The sequence below is a fragment of the Meriones unguiculatus genome, chromosome 3 (assembly GCF_030254825.1).
Source record: "Meriones unguiculatus strain TT.TT164.6M chromosome 3, Bangor_MerUng_6.1, whole genome shotgun sequence".
Classification (NCBI taxonomy): domain Eukaryota; kingdom Metazoa; phylum Chordata; class Mammalia; order Rodentia; family Muridae; genus Meriones; species Meriones unguiculatus.
In genome coordinates, this window is record NC_083351.1 from 11,664,643 (window position 1) to 11,687,083 (window position 22,441).

General features: G+C 53.6%; 1 protein-coding gene across 10 annotated transcripts in view; it reads left to right on the forward strand.

Moving 5' to 3' along the window:
* The window catches only part of Arhgef10l (Rho guanine nucleotide exchange factor 10 like), a 145,820-nt gene extending 126,701 nt beyond the window's left edge, over positions 1–19,119 (forward strand). For all 10 annotated transcript variants that reach the window (XM_021628451.1, XM_021628168.1, XM_021628221.2 and 7 more), the window contains 3 exons: positions 12,101–12,275; positions 16,924–17,046; positions 18,066–19,119. In XM_021628451.1, coding sequence (XP_021484126.1) covers positions 12,101–12,275; positions 16,924–17,046; positions 18,066–18,607 — 840 coding nt within the window. In that variant the 3' untranslated portion in view covers positions 18,608–19,119. The remainder of the gene's footprint in view (positions 1–12,100; positions 12,276–16,923; positions 17,047–18,065) is intronic.
* Positions 19,120–22,441: the final 3,322 nt, after the last annotated feature.

Consider the following 22,441-nt stretch of genomic DNA (forward strand, 5'->3'; position numbering starts at 1 on the left):
ATGTTGGTGACATTTGCCACTGTCGATTTGTTCAAATTATTGATTGATCAGATATGGCGCCAGACCCAGAGGGGAGCCTGGCAAAGGTCCGCAGACAGGCAGGCTCCTCAGGCATGCACCCGTGTTGAGGGGGCTGTTTTCTTGTCTCCATTAGGTTCTCTGTCTTGGATACCTCCAATTTGATACTTGATAGTTTAGGCACTAGGCAGATCTTGGTGCTGTTTGCTTGTAGGTGGCCAGGGCAGGGTCGTGGAGGACTCAGTCCTTACTGGATAAGTGGGGACACTGAGGTGTGGGGTGCTCTGTGTGTGTGTGTGTGTGCGTGCCTGGGAGATGTGACTTGCCATTCTCATCTTATGTCCCTACTTTTGCTGAAGGCTAGAGTGTCTGGGCTCTGCATGTGAATTTGTGGCCTTTCCTTGCTTGGCCCATAAACACCATCATGCTGGCTTCATGGGAACACTGGCTCCTGGTCCGTGAAGGAAGGCTGCCTGCTCTTCCCTGGGTCCTGTGGCTCCCTGTAGGAGGCAGAACCAAGAGGTCTCTAGGTTGACCCAAGGCTGAGGTAGCCTCAGGAGCCGGAGGCCCAGGAGAGCCAGTGTATGACTTAGTCTGACACAAAGGCCTGAGAGCATGGGGGACCCTAAAGCAAATGCCAGCTTGAAGCTGGCAGTCCCAGGGTCCCAGAGCACTGAGCTTTCTGCCTAACTCCTAAGGTGGGAAGACCATCCATCTTATTTACGGAGGCAGAGAGCAGGTCTCCCTTCTCAGCTTTGTGTGCTGTGGTGGTCACTGGACCAGGCGAGGCCCACACACCTGAGGAGGCCATCTGCGTCACTCTGCCTACAGAGCTTCCCCTCACAGACATAGCCAGAGTCGTGTTCGAACAACACCTTATCGCCGGTTGGCTCAGGGGAGTTGATTGCCTGAAGTAACAGTGAGCAGGCTGTGTTGAGGGAGCCGCAGTGCTGGCTCACACTGACAGGGGGATGTGTGGACATGGAAGATGGCTGACCATATGCCTGCCTCTTAGCAGGAGAGGCTGCATCTTCTGAGCCACATGGCAAGTTGGGAGACACCTGTCCGTGTGTATGCGCGTGTGCATGTGTGCGCAATCTTGAGTGTCATTCCTTAAGTACCGTACATCTTTATTTTCAAGACAGCCTTTCTGATCCTGGACTGACTGGCTGTGTTCCCCAGGGCTCTGCCTGTCTCCATCACACCCCCAGTGCTGGGTACAAGCATGTGTCATCAGGCCCTGTTATTTTTTTTTTAAAATGTGGGTTTTGGGGGTTGAATTCATGTCTACATACCATGCCATCTCTCAAGCTGAAGCTGTTCTTTGGGGAGAGAGAGGGGTCGGGAGCTGGGGGCTCCTTGGCTGTTCACATGGGGTCTATCCTATCCAGGAGCTACTTGAGCATGGCACTGAGGGCCTGTGACCTCCCTGGTGCTATTGGGCCGGACCAGAGGCCAGGGGTGTGTGACCAGAGACACCACAGCGCCACAGCTCTCCCAATTTATTGGCTCTTGTTCTCCTGAGGAGTAGAGTGGAAGGGGGACCTGGTGGCTGTAACCACAGACCCTCTTCCTGACTCCCCTGTGTACCTTGCCAGGACCCTATCACTTCCCTTCAAGGCCCTGTCACCTCCTCTGCCTCGTGAAAGGAAGGTGGGTGAGGTCAGCTTGCACGCCAGGGTCCTTGGTCCCTGAGAGCTCCTCCCGCAGAAGGCTCTTCCAAGAAGGGAGTCTGGGGAGCCGAGGATGCCAGCTGCTGTGGAACTGGGGAGCGGGCTTACAGCTGGGGAAGCTGGGTGACCTCCCAGACTCCATAGCTGCCTTAAGCAGTGGAGGCTTCTTAGAGGGGAGAGTTGGCAGGATTGTCAAATGCAGTATAGTCCCACGTCTGTCCCAGTCACTGTTGGTAGGGCACCCCGACCCCTGGAGGGAGGATAGTTTGAGAGTGGACCTGAGATGGGACCTTGGCTTTGTCTCTGCTGTGCTTTGTGACCTTGGGCAGGTCACTGAACCTCCTGTGCAAGCTGGTTGGGCATCCATTATCCTTATGTGCCTAACTCCCGACCTTTGGCTGTATGAGGCCTCGGGGTCAAACTGCTTCCACAGACGCAGATGTCAGTGTTGTGGGCCCTGCCAGCCTCCAGTCGGCAGCGTAGGCCTGCGGGCTCCTCTCACTTTACGGGAAGAGACTCTATTCCCTCCTGTCCCAGAGTAGGTTTGTAGAGCCTGCGCGCTCCACTCTCACTGGGTTCTGCCCCTCATCAGCCAGTGTTGTCTGGCCAACTGTCCCGGGGCTCCGGGGACTTCTTGGCTCCTGCGTGGCTGTGGTGATTTAAGATTAGTGCTGGACCAGCTGCTCTTAAGGCAGGGTCAGTATGGCCTTTCACCTGCTCTGTCTTCCTGCCAGGGAGTCCAGGGCCACCCGCCAGGGAGCCCCAGCAGCAGGGGCTGGAGAGCCAGAGGGGATGTGCTGGGCAGCTGGGAAGCTTTTCTGCAGGTGGGTGGCTGCTTGCCTCACGCGCTTCGCAGCTTGGTTACAAGCCGGCACCATGTATATTTAACAGAGCCGGCCTCCTGCCTGGATGGAGAGGAGCCGCCCGCCCTGGCGGTGTGCACTGGCGCTGGTTCCATCTGGCTGCTGCTAATGACCGCGGACTCAGTTGTGGTCTAGCAGGCGCCAGGCTTGTCTCTGGGTCCCTGGCGAGACTAGCCAGTCGTGGGGGAGTTTGTTTACGCATTCCGTATATAGTTGTGCTGAACCTGAGCTCAGCAACTGTGCGGTCTTCGAGGTCCCCACACAGTGCTGGCTTCCAGGAGGGCCTTCTGTAACACCTGCCTCCCCCAGGGTTGAGAGGGACCGTGGAGGCTGAGCATTCTGGAAACCTGCAGACAGCTAGTGAGAGTCTCAAGCTAGGTGACCTGGCTGGGCGATTCTTGGTTCTCCGTGGCTGGGGAACAAGGTGAAGGCACCAGAGTTAGTCTAGGCATCTCCATCTCCAGGAAGTGACAATGGATTTTGTTGGACCTAGACTTATGTATTTTACATATACAAACCCATTTAATCTCTAAGCTGCCCTCTGATAAGGGTGCTGTGCCCACTTAAAAGATGAGGAAACAGAGGCAGAGGAAGGTTATGTAACTTGCTTGAGGTTACACGGCTAGAAAGAGGCAGTCAGGGTGTGACAGTGGCCTCATGAGTCTTCATTCCTGGGCTGCCTGTCTCTCCTGGGAGGCACCCAGATGTCACTCTGGGGGGGCCCATTATGAGCCCGTATCTCTCCGTGTCGCACCTGCCAGGCCAAGGTTGCATCTTGGTCACCCTGCGTCTGGTTCATTGGTGGTGACAGCAGGTGCTGGGTAACAGGCAGTCCTAGCGGTGGCAGGTGTTGGGTGCAGAGGAGGTCACCCATCTTCAAGTCCTCGGTGTAAGGCACTCAGGGGACCAAGATGAGCGGGACCTGGCCTCTGCCCTTCAGGAGGCGTTAGAGTCTGCTGTGGAGAGAGATGATGGCCATGGTGTTGCCTGGCATGGTGAGGTACTGATGTAAGCTGGAAACCAGCGAGGCAGGAGCAGTGCCAGCTCTAGCTAGAGGGGACACAGGAGCTGGGAGGTTGGCTCAGGCCTGGGCTGGGTGAGGGTGGTAGTGTGTGTGACATGTGACAGAAGAGGGGAGCAGGTATCAGATGGAAGGAAAGCAGCAGGAGTCAGGCCCAGGTCCAGGGGGCTTGAAGGCACGCTTGGTACCAGGTGGCAGGGCAGTGGGGTGATCTGTGGGAAGAGGCCCCCGAATTTAGGACTGTTTCAGCCCACTTGGCTGGGGTCCCTGCCTCCGTCGTGACCTTGTCCAACCCTGGCCTCATGGAGCTGGCCCACCACTGCCTCTGGGTTTTATGCTTACCACCGATCGCTTGTTCGGCTCCTTGATCCTAGCAGAGGCAGAAGAGAGGCCTGTTAAATAATAATGTGGCTCACCAGGGCCTGTGTCAACACCGAGGCCTCCGTGTTCATTATCTGCATCGCCACCTTCAAAGTCTAATCCAGTCTGTCTGGAGTTCATTCCGAGCCGTTGCTGGAGGGGGAGCCAGCTGTGGAGGGATTTGTTGCATCTTAATTTAAAAAAAAAAAAAAAGCACCAATTGGGGACAGCAGGCCTGAGGCGAGCCGGGTGTGCTCTGCCGGGATAGGGTGGTGGGGTACCGGGCAAGGCTGTTCCCTCATGAGTGGCCTGGGTCTCTGCCTTTTGCTCACAGGACAGGGAGGGGTGGTGGGGACAGAGCTGGACTGTGGATGTTCTTGAGTTGTTAGATCTGTGTAATGCTGCTGAGAGATGAACCAGCTTGGTGGGCGGATGGGCACCAGCTGGGAGGAAAGCCCTTTTCTTTTCTTTTGTTGTATTTTAAAGATTTAATTTAAAATCTGTTTTCTCATGTGTATCTCTGAATGGGCATATAATGTGGGTGTGGGAGCCCGTGGAGGCTAGAAGATCCTCCGGAGCTGGAGTTAAGACAGCTGTGGGATGTTTGACGTGAGTACTGGGAATGGAACTTGGGTCCTCTGGAAGAGCAGCAAAGGCTTTTAACCAACTGCTGGTTTATCTCTCTGTCTCCTTCTTCCTCTTCTTCTTCCTCTGTTTCTTCCTTCTCCTCCTCCTCTTCCCTAATCCCCTACTTCTTTTTAAAATTTATTATTGTTACTAGGGCAGGGGCCCTAGTGTGCATGTGGAGGCCAGAGAACAATTCTGTATAGTCAGTTCTCTGCTCACTTTACAGCAGTCTCAGAGTAGCCATGCATGGCAAGGACTTTATTCTCTCAGCTATCTTGCTGGCCCCGTGCTCTTTTCCCACCTACCCTCTGTAGGCCCTGAAGCAGGGTGCTTCCTTCCCACAGCCCTCTGCTGTCCTCTCTCCTAGAGACACATCCCCATGCTGTTCCATCTCTGTCACTCAGTTCTGGACGTGGCCATCACCTCCCCAGGAGGCTACTCTGCCCTACAGATCCAGCCAAGTCGCTTCTACACCAGTAACAGCTTAAAATGTCGCCCAGCGGTGTGGTCACATGAACATTATTCACTTTCTGAAAACATCTCCTCGCTGCTTGTCCCTGAGGCCACTAAAACATAGGCTCCCGTAATTGCAGGTTCGGCAGGCTCGGGGCCGCATGGCTTCATGGAGGTGCAGGTCCTACTGGGTAGGTGCAGCTTGCAGGACTGGGTGATGTGTCAGCGGACACTTTTCTGCACAGGAGGTCGACAGTCTGGGCCAGGCAAGGCTTAGACACCAGGGATCAGCCCAAGCGTCCAAGGAGGAGACCAAAGAGGAGGGGAGAGGGAGATCACCAGGAGAAGGGCGGAAGTGAATCAAGGGGCTGGTCAGGGGGTCTCCTGGCCAGCAGAGGTCGACCCTACCCATATGGTGGCTGCTGCTGAAGGCAAAGTGGACATTGCCAGATTTGCAAGGCCATGAGTCGTATGAACCGCTAGCTGGGACCCCACCCCCACCCCACACCTGCCTCAACACCAGCCTTGAGGGGTTCTGGCTCTACCTCAGCCCGATGCCAAGAGCTCAGCCAGTGTCCCTGGAAGACTATTTTAATCTTGCTGGGGATGAGACCCAAGTCCTCACACATGCTTAGCCAAGTGCCCTACCCCTGAGCTATACCCCCAGCCCCTGGATGCCTTTCAGAAGCCTGGCCCTGGGGTCAGCACCCGTGGGGCTGTCGTGGGGGCTCACTGGGTGCCCCTTTCCCATTAAAGCCTGCTCCCTGACCTCTGGAACCACCTCTGTAGATCACTTAGACTCTTCCACATCCATGGAGGCCACCACTGTCTCTCACAACACAGCTGTCCACAGACACTTTGGGACTGAGTTATGAGATTAAGCAGAAAGAAGCCATGCAGGGGAGGGTTGTTCGGCTCCTCTTGTCCCGTTAGTCCTGGGTGCCAAGGTGTCCAGTAGAGGTTCAGGCTGGGAGGGGGCGAGCACACCAGCGGACCGAGGACCTAAGCACCCATCCTGAGAGCATGAAGGCCCTCTGGAAGCCAAGTGTACACCGTCAGTCTGCAGTGCTCCCCGCTCTTGCACCTGCCCTGCACTCCCCCCCCCTGCTGGCCCCGACCAGTACGAACCCCTTTTGCCACTCAACCTGACAGAGGAGAGACTTCTCCAGGCTCCTGGACGCCCCACAGCCCCTCAGACCCTCCCTGTGCACCCCATGCCTCCCCACCCTTAATTTTCATGTTAGTGCCCAAACTTCGTTTGCATGCATTAGCTGCTGTAAATCCGTCACAGCTCTCAACACGGCATGAATAATACATCACTGGGCTGTATTAGTTTTCTGTCTCCCATCTTATTTATGACACAAAACGGGTGGGAATTTGAAAAAACGAAACCCAGGCACTCGGCTTCTCGGGTAATGCTATGCAAATTGGCATAAGAGCAAAATGAATCCCCAAGTTCTTGTAGCACCTGGGCACCACCCAGTGGAGTGCTGGGTGCTTGAGTCACTGGAGCACGTGGGGTCTGGAGTCACATGGCTCCGTGGAGTCAAGTCTGTCTGGTTTTGCCTTAATATATATATTTTTAATGTGTGTTTCATTATTCTCATGTCTTATAGACAAGGAGCTGGTGAGCAAAATGTGAGAGATTGGTTTGCTAAAGATAGCAGGAACTTCCCAGGAGTTCAAAAGGAGAGTTTCCCAGCAGCAGCAGCAAGGATTAGGTTAGATCAACAGAAGAACTGGTTTTCAGTAGGCTTGTGGGGAGGGGGAGGAAGGTGTTATTTGGGATCCTGCTGTCTCCTTTCCAGGGAACATGAGAGAGCCAAAAGTTAGTCATGAGCTGACTCTGTCCCTGGCCTCGTGCTTGTTAGGAGTTATGACAAGGGGACCCATCTTCTGGAGGTGAAAGGGAGTGGCTGGGAGGGGGAAGCCAGATGAGAGCGGGCAGGAGAGGGGACAGATGATACTGCACAGGTAGCTGACCAAGCCCTGAATCCACCTTCTCTCCTTCCCCAGGGTCCTGTCTTCCCCTTCCTGGGCTCTTGCCCACCTCTAGGCCCCTGAGCCTGTGGCAAGGGAAGAGAGGAGTCAGGGACCCAAGGGGCAACTTCCGAGCTACCTAGAATCTGACAGGCACACAAAGAGCCACAGACATTGTCCACTGAATGGCTAGCCTAGCTAGGAGGTTGGCACCACATTGCCAGCTGGGTCCTGGGTGTGCCCTCAGCCTTGATCACTGGATGGTCTGGAGGGCTGAGTCTCCTGTGTAGGGTTAGGCCAGAGCCTGCTGCTTGGCCCCTTGGCATCAAGTCTGGCTGTCTGTAAGTTTGCCAGCTGGGCTAGAGGAAGCTGCATGGGAGCCTCTGTAAGAGGTGCTCCACAGGCCTCTAGACCTTGTTGGGATGTGCTTGGATTGTAGATAGTGTGGCTCAGAGCTGGGCTAGTTGGCTTTACTCTCTGCTGTTGAGTGCCTCAGTTTCCCTTTTGTGAGGACAGAGATGGTTGTAGAACTCACTGGACTCAAGCCGCTCCTTACCAATTCAGCTGCCAGAGCCAGCTAAGGGAGAAAGTGAAGAGAGGTCCTCTGCAGTTCTGGGACTCCCAGCATGGGGTCTATCATGGCTCTCATTCCAGAGCCATAGCCTGCCATTCCCTATGCCTTGTATCCCTCTGGGTCTTTTGTATGTGTATATCACAGCTGTCCTCTATGGGATGGCAGGTCACTGTGAAAAGGGGCACTGTCCAGCTTCCTCTTGGGTTCTCAGGTGGGTGGCAGGGGTCTGGGCATGCATGCATAGGGCCCATCTACATGCCAGCTGTCAGCTTCTGCAGAGTGTAGGCCCTTCATCCAGGGTGGCCCAGTCTGGCCACTGGTCTGGTCTCACAAGCCATGCTGGGAGGCTTCCTCTCCCTGAGCCCCCAGAGGCTGCCAGCAGCTCTGTCTTTACTTCTCTTCCACAGGTCTGTCCATGGCCTTATGGATGCCATGAACGATTGGCTTTCTTTCTTTTTTCTTTTTTTTTTTTTCTTTTTCTGGCTGAGCCCTTGACCTCAGCTAGGTCAGGCAAGGCAGGATCATCGAGCAGCCAGAATGTGGGCACTGCTTCTCCTCTGAGTGACCGGCCACCCTGGTTTTCCCAGGATGGGAATGTCCTGAGGTTCCAGACAGCAAGTGTCACAGCTACAGAGCGAAGTGGCTACTCGGGTTAGGGGCTTGGCTTCTCACCCTTTCCCAGCAATTCAACTCTGCAAACGCTGCTTTAGTCTTCTGTGGCGCTGGCTGTGAAGGGCTGATAAGAATGGAGCAGATTAGGACAGGCGAGGGACTTTTATGAGGATAGCTTGTACAAGCGCTCTCTCGGCCAGAAGTCCTGCGTCTCGGGTCCTAATCTGTCTGCTGGCCAGCTGAGCCATGACAACATCTGTCAGTCCTGTGCTTTGCCTTAAACGATAGTGGAAGGGTGGTGCCCACCGTGGCTCCCCTCGAGGATGAGAGGGAGGCAGTGTTGGTGGGATGTGGGCGATCCATCCCCAGGCCCATGACTAGGCTTCTCGGCACCTGCTGGTCCATGGTGACTGGGCAGGAGCGGGTGATAAGAAGCTCCTGAGTGCGACCTTGATCCAGTGCCTGGGCTGAGCTTCTCTGAGCCTCTGCGAGTGGGCTAAAGGGATGTGGTCCACTCATGCCCCACTCAGCATCTGGGATGCCTACTCTGCTTTCTGGATTTGTCTGTTTTTTTTTTTTTTTTCTGTGCCTCGAAAGTACTTCCTGACTCTGGAGAGATCTCGTGCCTCATTGGCGCCCAGCTTGCTGCTCTTTCCCACTTCCTGGGTGGCTCCCTTCACCCTGCCATCCTCCTAGCCCCTCTCGTCATCTCGGGCTCTAATGACTTGGAGTGCTGAGTGCGTCACCCTGGGAATTTATGGCAACGGCGCAGAAGCATCACCTGGAGGCACATAAATATTACAGGACTGGCTGTGTCAGCAGTCCTCGGAGAGGATCCCTCACCTGGAACCAGCAGTGTGGGTGGCCGTGGCTGGGTGTCTCTGGGTGTGGAGTAGGCACCGTGGATAGGGGCAGACCTTGTGTCACGCTGGCCCCACACAGTGGCATGCAGGATGCCACATGCCTTCTTCATTGGGTCGTTGGCACTCTTGTGGGGCGGATTCTTTCTGTCCCAATATCCAAAGAGAAGAGCACGCCAAGCCCCTCACAGAGAGGCTGAGACCCTGCCCTCTCGGGGAAAGCGCTCTGTGTTTACTCAATAACCTGCCTCTACGTTATGTTTAAAATGTGGGCATGTGCACACGTGCGTGCAGGCGTCCTCAGAGGCCACAAGAGGGCGTCAGATCTCTTGGTGCTGGAGTTATAGTTGGTTGTGAGTTGCCTGATGTAGGTGCCGGGAACTGATTCTCGGGTCCTCTGCGAGGGCGGTGCGGGCCCTTAACTGCTAAGCTATCTCTCCAGTGTTTCACTGCGTAGCCCACACTAGTCTTGAACTCCTGGTGGACCTCCTGCCTCAGCTTACTGAGTAGCAGGATTACAGGCATGAGCCTCTGCACCCAGATCTCTAGAGTCTTTGGAAAACTCAGCACTCTACAATCTAAGTCCCTCATAACTAGTTTGATGCTTGGCGTTGTTTCGATTGGCCCTGGGCCTCTTCCATCTGGGTCCTGAATGTTGGGGACGAATTCTCACCCGCCTCTCACCAATTCCTTGCTTTCGTAGCTGTGAGAGGCTTTCCCTGAAATCTACCACCTCCTTGGTGCTCTACCTGGTGCCCTCCAAGGGGGCAGGGGCTAGAATCAGGATGGGGCATTGTGCTCACTGCTGCCTGCTGTGTGGTGTCACCTCTGGCCTCTTTTCAGGGGTGGGACTTGGGAAAACTCTCAAGTTCCCACCTATACTGTCTCTTTCAGTCACATGTCATCTTTTTAGACTAGTGTGCTCCTTCCACTGCCACCAAACCTGCCCGGGAGAGCTTGGTATCTGCTGGCAGATCTTTTTGTCCTTCAGCAGGACCAGCACCTATGGTCTGAGGGCTGTGCACCAGGCCCCTGGGCTGGACTCTTTCCTGGGTAGTTAGGACTGGCTTCCAGGAAAGTTTGGTTTACCAACTCAGCAGTTATGTGGCTCCTTGGCACTGAGCCTAGTGGGCACTGAGGCCTGGCCCCACTGCTGCCTTCCTTCACCCTGGGGTGCTGGGCTTGGCTTCCCTGGGACCCATGATGCTGGCGTGTTCCCTGGCCCCACCTATTATCTCCCTGTGGGCACAGGAGGCTCAGCTAGGAGTCCAAGGTCAGCTTAAATTCTAAGAGTTGGTCTCCTGGCATGAGCAGGACTATCCAGGGAAGCCCAGGTGGATGGCCTGGTGCCCCAAGTGATCCCCGCTGGCACGTGCTGTGTCTTTCCATGTTGGCATGGGTCTGCTGGGTCCACTGGGCCCAGTATTGACTAGCCCCACCTCTGGAGAAACAAGGCTGGGTTTCTTCATTCAGACCTGACAACAAGGAACCACCCCTGGATTTCCTGGAAGAAATGTAACTTGAGCCAAGGGCCTGGCCAGGTTAGCAGAGCCTGAGCGATAGGCTTGCTGTGTTCCTGCTGGACTGCATGGCCCAGACCTGGCTCCATGTCAGCTTCGTCAGAAGTCTGAGTCTCTAAGCCTCTTCATGTGAAGCGGAGGCTGCAGCTGAGAGAAGGGGGAGGCAGACCCTCCTGTGTGCCTCAGGAGTGCTTAGAGGGAGTTCAAAGTCTGAGGGAGGAGACAGTTTCTTATCCTCACCCTAAGGGTGCCCCACTCTGTGGAGGCCACGTACCGTGCCTGTCTGGGAGTCAGACGCTTGTTCTGTGTGGTGCATGCGTGTGTGTGTGCGCGTGCATGAGTGTGTGTGTGCATGCATGTGCATACACTTGTGTGCGTGTGTGCATTCATGTGCATACCCATACTCTGTATGGGTATGTTTGTGCAGAGGCCAGAGGACACTTATGGATGTCATTCCTCGAGTGCTATCTACTTTTTTCTTTTGAGATGGTGCCTCTCACTGTTTTTGAAATTGCCAGGTAGCTAGTGAGTTCCAGGTCTCCGCCTCTGCAGTGGCGGAATTGTAATGCACAGAACTGCAATAGCTTTTGGGGAAAACCACAGAAAACAAAACACATAGATTCTGGGCATCAAGCTTGGGCCCTCATGCTTGCAAGATACACAGCTTACTGACTGAGCCACCTGCCCAGCCCGTAATCTAAGCGTTTTTTGTGTTGTATTGTTTGGTTAAGATCAATTAGACCCATGCCTGGAAGAAGAAATCAAATGGTGTGGAATAGTTCCCTTTGCCTGAGCTCTTCCCCGGGTCCTGCTTCTCAGAAGAAAAGACTCCCCGCTCTGTCTTTAATCCACACACCTTTCTCGTTCACTCCAGAGCTCTTGGTCTCTTGGTTTTGAATGTTATTTCTTGACTTTCACTGCCCTCATCGCACTATGAGAGATGAGGATTTGGTTCACGCCCCCTTATCCTTCCCTGCTACTTCTGCAGGTTGCCATGGTTACTTGAAATAATATACATAGTTGGACGTGGTCCGTGATCCTAGCATTCAGGAGTCAGAGGTAGGAGAATTATAAGCTGGAGGCCAGCCTGGGCTACGTAATGAGCCAGAGCTATATGGCAAGATCCTGTTTCAAAAACAAGACTATGCTTAGAGCTTCAGCTTTCGTTGGCTGCTGGCTCCATCTTTCCCTGCTGGAAGCCGAGGACCTGAAAGGAGCCCTCATGTGTGTTGGAGTTGGGTCTCCACTCGAGAGCCGAGCATGCATCTTTGCCCTCTTCTCCTGCTGTCACACTGGTTGTCAGTAGTCAATCTTGCTAGGAACATTTATACTGTTGCGATCCGTCAGCACGGCAAACCTGCTTCCTCTCAGAGGCTGATCTGCACAGCACCCTGGGCTTAGGCCTGCTGCAGACAGGTGTTCAGGCAGAGCCTGGCTTAGCTTGTGCGCAGCGAGAATCTGGGAACAGTTGAGCCCGGAGAGTGGGGGCTGGCCAGGGTGGCAGCCTTGGCCTGATCCCTCCATCCCCTCTGTATGCAGCAAAGCTTTGAGGCACACCAGGACGAGGCAGTGAGTGTGACGCACATGGTGAAAGCCGGCAGTGGTGTCTGGATGGCCTTCTCCTCTGGCTCCTCCATCCGCCTCTTCCACACCGAGACTCTGGAGCATCTTCAGGAAATCAACATTGCCACCAGGACCACCTTCCTCCTGCCAGGTACGGCTGCCTGGCTTCCTGGGGCCTGGGGTGAGGAGGACCACCTTCCTCCTGCCAGGCAAGGCCGCACAACTAGCTGGGGCTGGGATGAGGAGGACTGACGCTCATGGGTACACAACAGGTGGCTGTGTAGTTGCCAGGGCTGCCTCGGAAGCCTTGAAAACTGGTTCATGGGTGACAGGCAGTGGCAGAGATGGGATTTATACTCAGACCCATACTATCTCGGCCCCTGACCCTCTGTGCTCCCTGTCCCACACCCTAGCAGACTGGGTGCTCAGGAGGTGGGCTCCAAGCCAGGTAGACTTTCCTGTGCCAGGGGCTAATACTAAAACCACATGTTGTGTGGGGATCCAGGCTGTCTACACTGTCCCAGTGCTCAGGCTGACCAAGCCCGATTCTGACTCAGAGCTTGTGGGCAGGAGAGGAGGCCCCATTCTCTCTCGTTCTGTAGAACTTTCCTGAAGAGAGGCACACCTCTGTACATTTGTCACTCAGCAGGTTTGGAGGCACCTTGAGGGTGAAGATATTGGATGGTTTCTCCCGGTCATCTGTGGGACTGTGTTTCCACTTCCTCTTACAGAGATGTCCGTGAGATGAGGGGGTGAGATGGGAGGGACTGCCACTGGGGCTCATACCCCCCAACAGCTTACCCTTCTCTTCTGAAGTCTCTGTGGAGCTAGCTTCCATCCCTACCCACTATCACTGCCCATATGAAGGGGCTACTTTGGAGAGCCAGGGGCCCTGGCCTGTTCTCCATTCCACTGGCTTCTGGGCTACCCATGGTTTCTGCAGGCACCAGCTCCCCCTGCTGCTTCCATCCTCTCCTGGTCCCATTTGATCTGTCCCAGCCTCTCCTGGTCCACTTGATCTGGGGTTGGTTGAGAAAGATGACCATTCTGTCCAGCCCAGTCACTTTAGGCAGGGCTGGGTGTGTCAGCTAGGAAGCTGGAAAGCCCTGGGGACAGGAAAACGCTGTCACCGGGGCCTGGCAGATGGGCTATGGCCGGGCTGGGGATGGATTTGATCTGAGCTGTGAGGACCAACCCTTCGCAGACTCAGGAAAGGCTGGCTGGCAGCACCTTGGGGGTCTGAGGACCTCTGTCCTTCCTGATCCCTATTTCCAGCCATGGCTCTGACATTGTCCTGGTTGCTGCTTCCTCCCAGACAATCATGGTATCACCCGGGGTAGGGTGGCCATTAGCAAGCCAGGCAGCAGCAATGACTGTCTTCTGAGAGCTGTCAGTCTGCCGGAGCCCTGTGCAGAGCAAGGCTCTGCTGATGGCATCACACTGTGCTCTAAGCCCTCAAGCTGCAGGTGGTCCCCAAGTTATAGATGCAGCCCTAGGTTTCCACAGCAGGGTCATATGTCTCGCCATGCGGTGGCTCAGAGTCCTGCTGTATGATGGGGAGTGGGGGGAACACACACACACACTCACACACACACACACATTCATACAGCTTCAGAGTTGGTTGAGTTCTGGCTTGGCCTCTGAGTGCTCTGGTCCCTCTACATGTTGGGGTGCAGTCCTGAGGGTACAATCCCATATCTAGGGAGGTGTTTCGCGTGGCTGAGATGGGGACACCTACACTATTCCCCTGCATCAGAAGCCCCGTGTTGTTCCTGGTGCTTTTCTTTCCTGCCTTCTCCTCTCCCTTCCTCCCGTTTGACTATTTCCTGAAGGGAAGGGGAGGGAAGACGGACCAGTTTCATCCATTATACAACACAATAAAAAATTCTCTGTATCATAGAAATACTTATGCATTTATCTTGATAGCTAAATTATTTCAAGATAATGGAACAATGGAGAAAATGGTTAATCTTATGGGCTTTTGAAAATCTTCCGAGTCTTGTGTAGTAGCAGCAGAGGAAAGTGAGAGGCAGCGGCAGCTTCCGCTGTCAGAGGCCGGTCTGTGGACCTGCTGGGGGTGAAGCTCCGGTCGGTCCCATGGCTGATATTTCTGAGGAACCCACACATTACTTTTAAAGGGAAGGCACCAGGGGTGGGTGAGGTTGTTTCCAAGGCAGAGACCCAGAGGCTGCGTGACTGGCCTGCCACTTTGTCATTGTCACCCTGCTGGTCAGGTGGTGGGCACATCCCCTCTCTAGCCTCAGTTTCTCCAGGGATGCAAAGGGTTGAGTCAGAACTCTGGCTGAACTGTAGCTCAGAGTCAGATTCGTGCTGGAGCCTCCACTCTGCCTGGAAACAGTGGTCATATCCCCCACCCCATCCATCACCCTGCAGTTCTTAGCATAGGAAGTCTCAGTCCTGACAGGGACATTTACTGCCATTTTCCTCAACATCCTCATTGTTACTTTTATGTCCCCATCATGCTGGCCTACTGTCAGGTCTCTCCTGCAAGGCCTCTTTGCCCACCCTGAGCTTTTAGGTCAGTGTCAGCTGTGTGTGAGCAGAAAGGGCGCTTTCCTGGGTCTGAGCCCTAACACAGGCCTAGGTTTCCCCTAGGCCTAGCCACACTGGCTATCTAGCAGCACCAAGCTGAGAGAGCCCCTGACCCCCAAGCTGAGCTGGAGTCAGCCACAGCGATGGGAATCAGAGGGCAGTGGGTGGCTTCCTGTCCACCCCATACTGTGCCCTGGAGAAAGAAAAGCCGAACAGGATTTTTAAATTCTTTATTAGAGATATTTAAAACAGGCTTTTAAGTATTTTTTTTCTCCCCCACACCACCAAATGAAATAATTGCATAATTAGTAATAAATTTGTTCTTCCTCTAAGTGTGGCTTTTTTTTTAGGGTGTGTTAAAAATTTATCACACTTCCTCCCCCTCCCCTTCCTTCCACTCGGGTACCCGACTGGTATTAATGCTTTTCTTTTTTTTAAACCTAAACTCCCTCCTCCTTTTAACTAGACAGGTCATTAATAAAATGTTCTCCGGGAGCCTGGGCTTTTAAAAGTTGTATATCTCCAGATAGATGGCCGGGGTGAGCTGAGCCCTGTGTGTTAAGTCTCTATGATCAAATATTTATCCACCATTAGAATTTTTTTCTTTTGGACTGTTTGTGAAGTGTCTCGCTCTCTTCCTTGAGGCGGAAGGAGGAGAGGGCCCCTAGAACGAGGCCTGCAGATGAAGTCATTTCTCACCTCTGTGATCTCTTTGGGCCTCTGTTTTCACCTCCTTCCATTTGTCAAGCTTCTGCTATGGTTGGGATGAGGATGCAAGGGTTTTGGGCATCATCTCCTGTTGGTCCTGGAGTCTCAGGAGCTTTTGGAAAGGAGGGTGAGGTATGTGTGGTGCAGCTTAATCACAGCTCCCTTTCTTGGCCTTGTTATTTTGGGATTTGTAGCTGGGATGGAGCTGATCTTAGCACAGTGGAGTCTAGGGCCTTCAACTAATTATAAATACTACTCTGTGCACCTCCATAGACTGTAGTATGGTCTCAGAGCTGTGCTCAGCTGTGTGTGAGTGTGTGTGTGTCCACCCATCTACTCATCTACCCATCATCCATCCATCCATCCATCCATCCATCCATCCATTATCCTTCCTGCCATCCATCAACTGGTTAATCTATTCATCTGTTCATTTATATCTGTTCATACTTGTCAATCTGTCTATCCATCTTCCTGCTCATCCATCTATCATCCATTCATCTATCCATCCATCCATCCATCTACTCACTCTTCCATCCTTCTACTCATCTGCCCATTTATCTATCTATCTATCTATCTATCTATCTATCTATCTATCTATCTATCTATCTATCTATCTATCTCTATCTATCTAACAATTCATTTATGCATTTGTGAATCTATCCATTCATCCATCATCCTTTTGCCATCTGTTCATTGATCAATTGGTTAATCCATTCATCTGTCCATTTATCTGCACACTTTTCAATCTATCTACCTGTCGCCTACTCATCCATCATGCATCCATCCATCATCCATCCATCCATCCATCCATCCATCCATCCATCCATCATCCTTTTGCCATTTGTTCACTGATCAACTGGTTAATCCATTCATCTGTCCATTTATCTGCACACTTGCCAGTCTGTCTACCTATTTGCCTGCTCATCCATCTAATATCTATCCGTCATCCATCCATCTATCCATCTACCTGTCTACCCAGTCTCATACATCCACCTGTCTATCCATCTACCAATCCATCTATCTGTGCATTTGTGAATCTATCCCCACTGACCAATGTACCCTTCTATCCACCCATCCACTCCTCTGTGTATCTATCTTCTCAACTATTCATCTGTCCATCCATCTACCCATCCACCCATTTGCCTGGAGTAACCTGGCAGCAGGCCTGTCCACAGGCTCTGCCCTGACCCCTTCCACTTTATGCCACTGAGGCTGGCTTCTTCTTTACCCATACCCATTGCACACTATCTCACCTGCTTTTCACTGGTATGCAGCCTGGCTTGCTGGGTGTGGCCTTCACATGGACACCCAACCGCCCCTGTGTGCCAGGCAACCGATCCCCTACACACAAAGCCCACATGGACCAGGCACTGTGTCCTGTGGCATTACCCCACTGTGTCCTCACAGTAGTCCCTTTTGCACATGGAGGCTGAGGTCTGACTGGGTCCCCATGTTCTGACTGCAGCACTGGGAAACCTGGGCTGTGCGGCTCCCTCATCTGGATGCACTGAGCTCACACTGCCCCTCTCTCTCTGCAGGCCAGAAGCACCTGTGTGTCACCAGCCTCCTTATCTGCCAGGGTCTGCTTTGGGTAGGCACTGATCAGGGTGTCATTGTCCTGTTGCCTGTGCCCCGACTGGAAGGCATCCCCAAGATCACAGGTAAGATTTGGGGCTTGGCTTCAGGGATGGGGAAACTAGGCCCAGACATCTGTACTCCCACTGACTCATGGGAAAGTCCAGACTCTGTGTCCCTCGCCTTAGCCTGGGCATAGGAATGATATCCCAGGCTCTCCTACCGTAGTGTCCTGATCTGGGTGAAATAGCTCACACTGGCCAGAGACTTGGAGGGATGGCTGAGACACCCGACTAACGGCAGAAGCTCTGCTGGGCCCTGATGGCCCTCTTCGTAACAGGGCATCAGAGGCAGAAGTAAGGGTGGGCTTTGAAAATGGGCCCATGGCGGATGTGATAGCCAGTCTGCTCCCATCTGTGACACTAGGCCCAGCAGAATGGAGGCAGGGTCAGGGAAAACTCCTGGTGTTTAGACACTACAGTTCAGGCTCCCTTTTGCCTCTGCCCTGAAAGGGAAGTCGGCAATCTCCTGTCACGGCTTGTGAGCACAGGGGTGAGAGGGAGGAGCCAGCCCTGGGCCAACCATGACTTTTGTCCTCTTCTAGACTCCCAGATTTCTGGGTGTCCTGTGTTCATAATGAACCTACTATGCAAGGAGGCACCAGGCTGGGGTGGGACACAGGGATGCATGGGGCAGGTAATGTCCAGGACAGCCATGGTCCAGGCAGAGGATGCTGTAGTGGAGCGAGACCATGGAGTAGCTGGGCGCTAGTTTCTCTGGAGGATGCAGTCAGGATGGACTGCGGATGCTGGAGCTCGGCCAGATGCAACAGCTGTAGAGCCTGTCACAAGGCTTGGCTTTCTGGGTGGAGGTAAGGGGAAGTCATCAGTGAGGTCATTTCACCTTGGAGATGGACGATGCCCCTGCTCTGTAAAGTCACTCCCATGAAGCATGGCGTAGACAGATCTCATGGGCTTCTGGGGAGGTGCCAGCATAGGTGACAGAAGAAAATGTCCAGCCCACTCAGAAGCTTCTCTGGAAGTACTTGGGTATCTTTTTAATGCCTGGTCTTTTGGGCCTTCTCCTTTGCTCCGGTTTCTCACAGGGAAAGGCATGGTGTCCCTCAATGGTCACTGTGGACCTGTGGCCTTCCTGGCTGTGGCCATGAGCATCTTGGCCCCTGACATCCTGCGGAGTGACCAGGAAGAGGCCGAGGGACCGCAGGCTGAGGAGGATAAGCCGGACGGGCAGGCTCATGAACCAGTGCCTGCGCCTGACAGCCACACAGCCCGAGAGCTGACCCGCAAGAAGGGCATCCTGCTTCAATACCGCCTTCGCTCCACAGCCCACCTCCCCGGACCCCTGCTATCGGTGCGGGAGCCAGCACCCACCGATGGCTCAGCCCTGGAGCACAGTGAGGAGGATGGCTCCATTTACGAGATGGCTGACGACCCCGATGTCTGGGTGCGGAGCCGGCCCTGTGCCCGTGATGCCCACCGCAAGGAGATCTGTTCTGTGGCCATTGTCTCTGGCGGTCAAGGCTACCGGCATTTTGGCAGTGCCTCAGGAGGACTGAGTGGGCGGCCGGCCTCATGTAGCCAGACAGACAGCACACTTCTTATCTGGCAGGTGCCCTTGGCCCTATAGCTGTCCACCCTGACTATCTGGAGGTCACAGGACAGCTGGACCACTGCAGACATGCTGGGACCCTTTTGGGAGCACCTGCGTTTCCCCCAGGGACCTGCACAGGCCACAAGACAGGCCTGGATTCTCCACTGAGGCCTTGGAAGAGCAGAGGGAAACCTCTGAAAACAAAGATTCAGAATGTTTTGGGGAGGGGTTTTAGGGTCTTGGGGAATGGAAGGACACACTTGGAGAATATGGCCTTTTTTTTTTTTTGTTTGTTTGGTTTTTGAAGCAAAAAACATAGAACCTCACCACTGCCTGCTGAACCTAGAACCTTTTGTTGGGGCTGAGTGAGGCTCCCAGGTGACCATACCCCTTCAGGAAGGGTGTATGTGTGAGTGTCTGAACGTGTGAATATATATATATATATATATATTATGAATACGTATATATGATGTATATTATATGTGTATATACAGTCTGTACATATGGGTCTCTGGGAGATGCTGGAATAAAAGGCAAGAGATACGTGGGCCCTGTGGGGTTTATGGGATGTCATGGGGATGGTACACAGTGAACAACTGTTGCCAGGTAGGGGATGTTGGGGACCAGGGGCCTCCCTGCTCCAACATAAAGAATTGAAGCTAAGATGAGGTTGAAGGGCCACTGGTGAATCCATTCCAGATGCATTGTCGAAGGCGGTTATCGCTAGCAATTCACAGCCACTTAATTTGCATATTAATGATTCGGTCCATCATCTTTTAGCTACATTTCAGGTGTGAAAGAGCCCTGCCTAGTGGATGAGGACTGAGCAGGTTGGACAACATGCATGGCTTATCGTTTTCATCATGGAGGAAGGTTTGCTTGCTTGTGGAGGGGCTCCTCGGTGTGTTTTCTGGAGTGTTTTAGAGAAAGGCTGGTCACCTCCCACTGGAGAGGTCCTGGCATCTGGTACCCGAGGCAGTGTGAAAAGAGCAGCCCATGGCCTCAGCAGCTGGAGCCCAAGGTCTTGGGCAGGGAGGGGCTGCTCCAGAGTCTGCAGACACTGATGAATAAGAAGTATGTCTGAGGCAGGCTGCTGGAAGGGACTAGTGATGGGGCCCCTTACCTCTCCTGGCTCCATCCGTCTTGAGTGTTCAAGCACCTGCTGCTGCAAGGAGGAAAAAAATTAAGTTGAAACGTTCTGCCAGCAAGGGCAGCATCCGCTCCACCATCCCATCCATCTTCTTCTGGTCATCTGCTTATGCATCCATCCACCGTCCACGGATTTTCCCTCCATGCTTACTGATGGCAGAACCAGGTAGAGAGACATGAGGCAGAACTCCGTGGATGTGGGAGGTGAACTCTCAATGAGGCCTGCACGCAAAGTGCACTGGGAACTGTCCTCCGGAGGGCTGAGGACCCAGTGGAAAAGCCACCAGGGTTCTAAAAGCCCTGAAGGATCTAATCTTTTATAGAGCCATTCATTCATTCATTCATTCATTCATTCACTCACTCTTTCTGCGTTTCCTGTGATTCCACAATGCCAGGTACTAGGGTAGTTGGCAGAGCCATGGAGATAACACACAGGAAGTGTGTGGTCTCTAGGTTAAGGACAGAGTTAAGGACAGACCCTGAATGAGGCTGCTGCAGAGGAAGAAAAGCAAGCAGGCTACAAGGAGCTGACTCATTCCTGTAGGACAGGGGTCCAGAGTGGTCTCCTGGCAGGGCAGAGGGGACACTGCATTTCCAGGAGCCATGAGGTAGAAGGGCCTGGTTCCCACTTCCACACTATGGCTTTGATGGGAGCCATCTTCTATGAGCCTCAGTTTCCCATTTTGTGTCAGAGGAAGAGCCGCCACTGTCCAGCTGCCCAGGGATGGAAGAGTTACCAGCATTCCCTTTTCTGTTGCTTGCGTTGATATTTGAGTTCCGTGTTGACGCCACTCCACACAGGTGCTTTTAGCCTGTTGGCCAGTGTTGGCAAAGCTGTTGTGATGGGCAAGGAGAAACTGTGTAGGACAAGAAGCCCAGACTCTAGGTCAGCTCTGCCAAACATCCGCTGTGTGGCTCCCCAAATGCCACCTGGTTTCCTAACCTGTGAAATCGAGACAGGTGCTGCCCTGCTGAGGGTCTGCAGTGCCGAGTCTGTGGAGTCTGTGGAAAGCACTGTCGTAGCCTCCGGCAGCAGCTGTGTGTGTGTCCCCGTACCCCTGGATCCTCGGCCCAAGCATCTGTGGAGGAAGCCTCCCCTTTGGCGAAGGAGCTGGTGGCCAGCAGCCCTGCTCTGGCTTCTTACAGCTCGGTCATCTGTAGGGGAACCTGGGGCTTGATGGCGCCTATGAGTAGCTGCCACTCAACCTTGTTGCTCCAGGGAACTGACTGTATTCGTTAGCAGCCCCTCTCTGTCCCTGTGAGCACAGCCGAGGGGAGCTGTGGTGTCTGACAGAGGAGGCCTCGGTGCTCTGGGTCCTTATCACATTTAACAGATGCTCTACTCAGTCCCATTTTTCACACTTAGCTTGCCCAGCAGGCTCCAGGCCCAAAGCCTGGCAGGATTGCGCTTCCTCACCGAAGGCCATATAGCTCCCCCGGCAGAGACGCTTTGCAGTCAGACCACACTAGCTAGCTCTGCTTTCCCCCTTACAGTGTGATATGCAGAGCCTTAACTTCTCTGACTCTCCTCAGAGGGGTCCCCAGGCCTTGGATACCGTCACGCAGTTCAACGTCACTCAGCACACCCTCAGACCTCTGGGTAGAGTGTGGTAAGCAAGGTAAATGCTGTCCCCTCCTCAGTCACCTCAGTCACCCCAGTCACCCCCATTCTGCCTGTGAGTGAAGAGGGACAGAGTAAGGAAGTGTTGGTCAGTATTAGCGCTCCAGAGAGGTGGTGCTAAGACCGAATCTGTGAGGAGGGGTTCATGATGTTGGACAGGGTTGGCAGAGAAGCCACATGGGGTGGGTGGGGGAATTTGAGCAAAGACCTAGAAGGAAGCAGAGGGCAAGAGAACATTCTGGGTCTAGAACATTCCAGGCACGAGCAGATGACAAAATAGTGGTGAGCCTACTGTGGGGGGAGTAAGGGGTGCAGAAGACCAATGACAGACAAGAGCTTGGTGGCACAGAAGTGACTGGAGGGTTTTAACACGGCTGGAGAGGCGGCTCAGCTGTTAAAGGCTAGGCTCACCACCAAAAATATGAGAGTGACCCATTTATCTTAAGTTGGCTTTCTTTTCTTTCACTCACCCACTTATTTGTTTGCTTATTTATTTATTAAGACTGTTTTCATTATGAAACCCAGGCTGGCCTCAAACTTGTAACCCTCTCACCCTGGCCTCCAAAGTCCTAGCATTCTGGGCAAGTACCGCTATACCTTGCCATCTTTGGTTTTCCAGCCATCCTTTTTAGGGAGTCCCGGGGTAAGTGTGGGCCCAGGAACCTTGGGGAGGGCTGTGCTATCATCTGGGTTCAGAATTCAGGCTGTGGACATGTGGGCATACTCAGTGACCAGCCTGGCTGAGCTCTCCCAGTGAGCAGCTACCAGGGAGGAGATTGGGGAAGCTTTTCAGTACAGAGAGGGTCTGGGCATTTTGTAAAGAAAAGAGGTTTGTCTCACTCCCAGCTTAGCTCCAGTCCTCACTCTGCAATAACTCATTCCTACAGGAATGAGTCCAGTCCCCTGAGACCCGGCCCACTCCGGTGAGACCAGCATTAATCCATTCCGAGTGGCAGCACTGCCGTGACCTAACTCCATCTTACTGGGGCTCTCCTCTTAAATGTCCCTTCACCTCACCCCCATCAACATAGCAACTTTTAAGGAACCACCCGTGAAAGTGCATGGAATGAAGCGGGAAGCCTGGAGCCATGGAAAGGGTT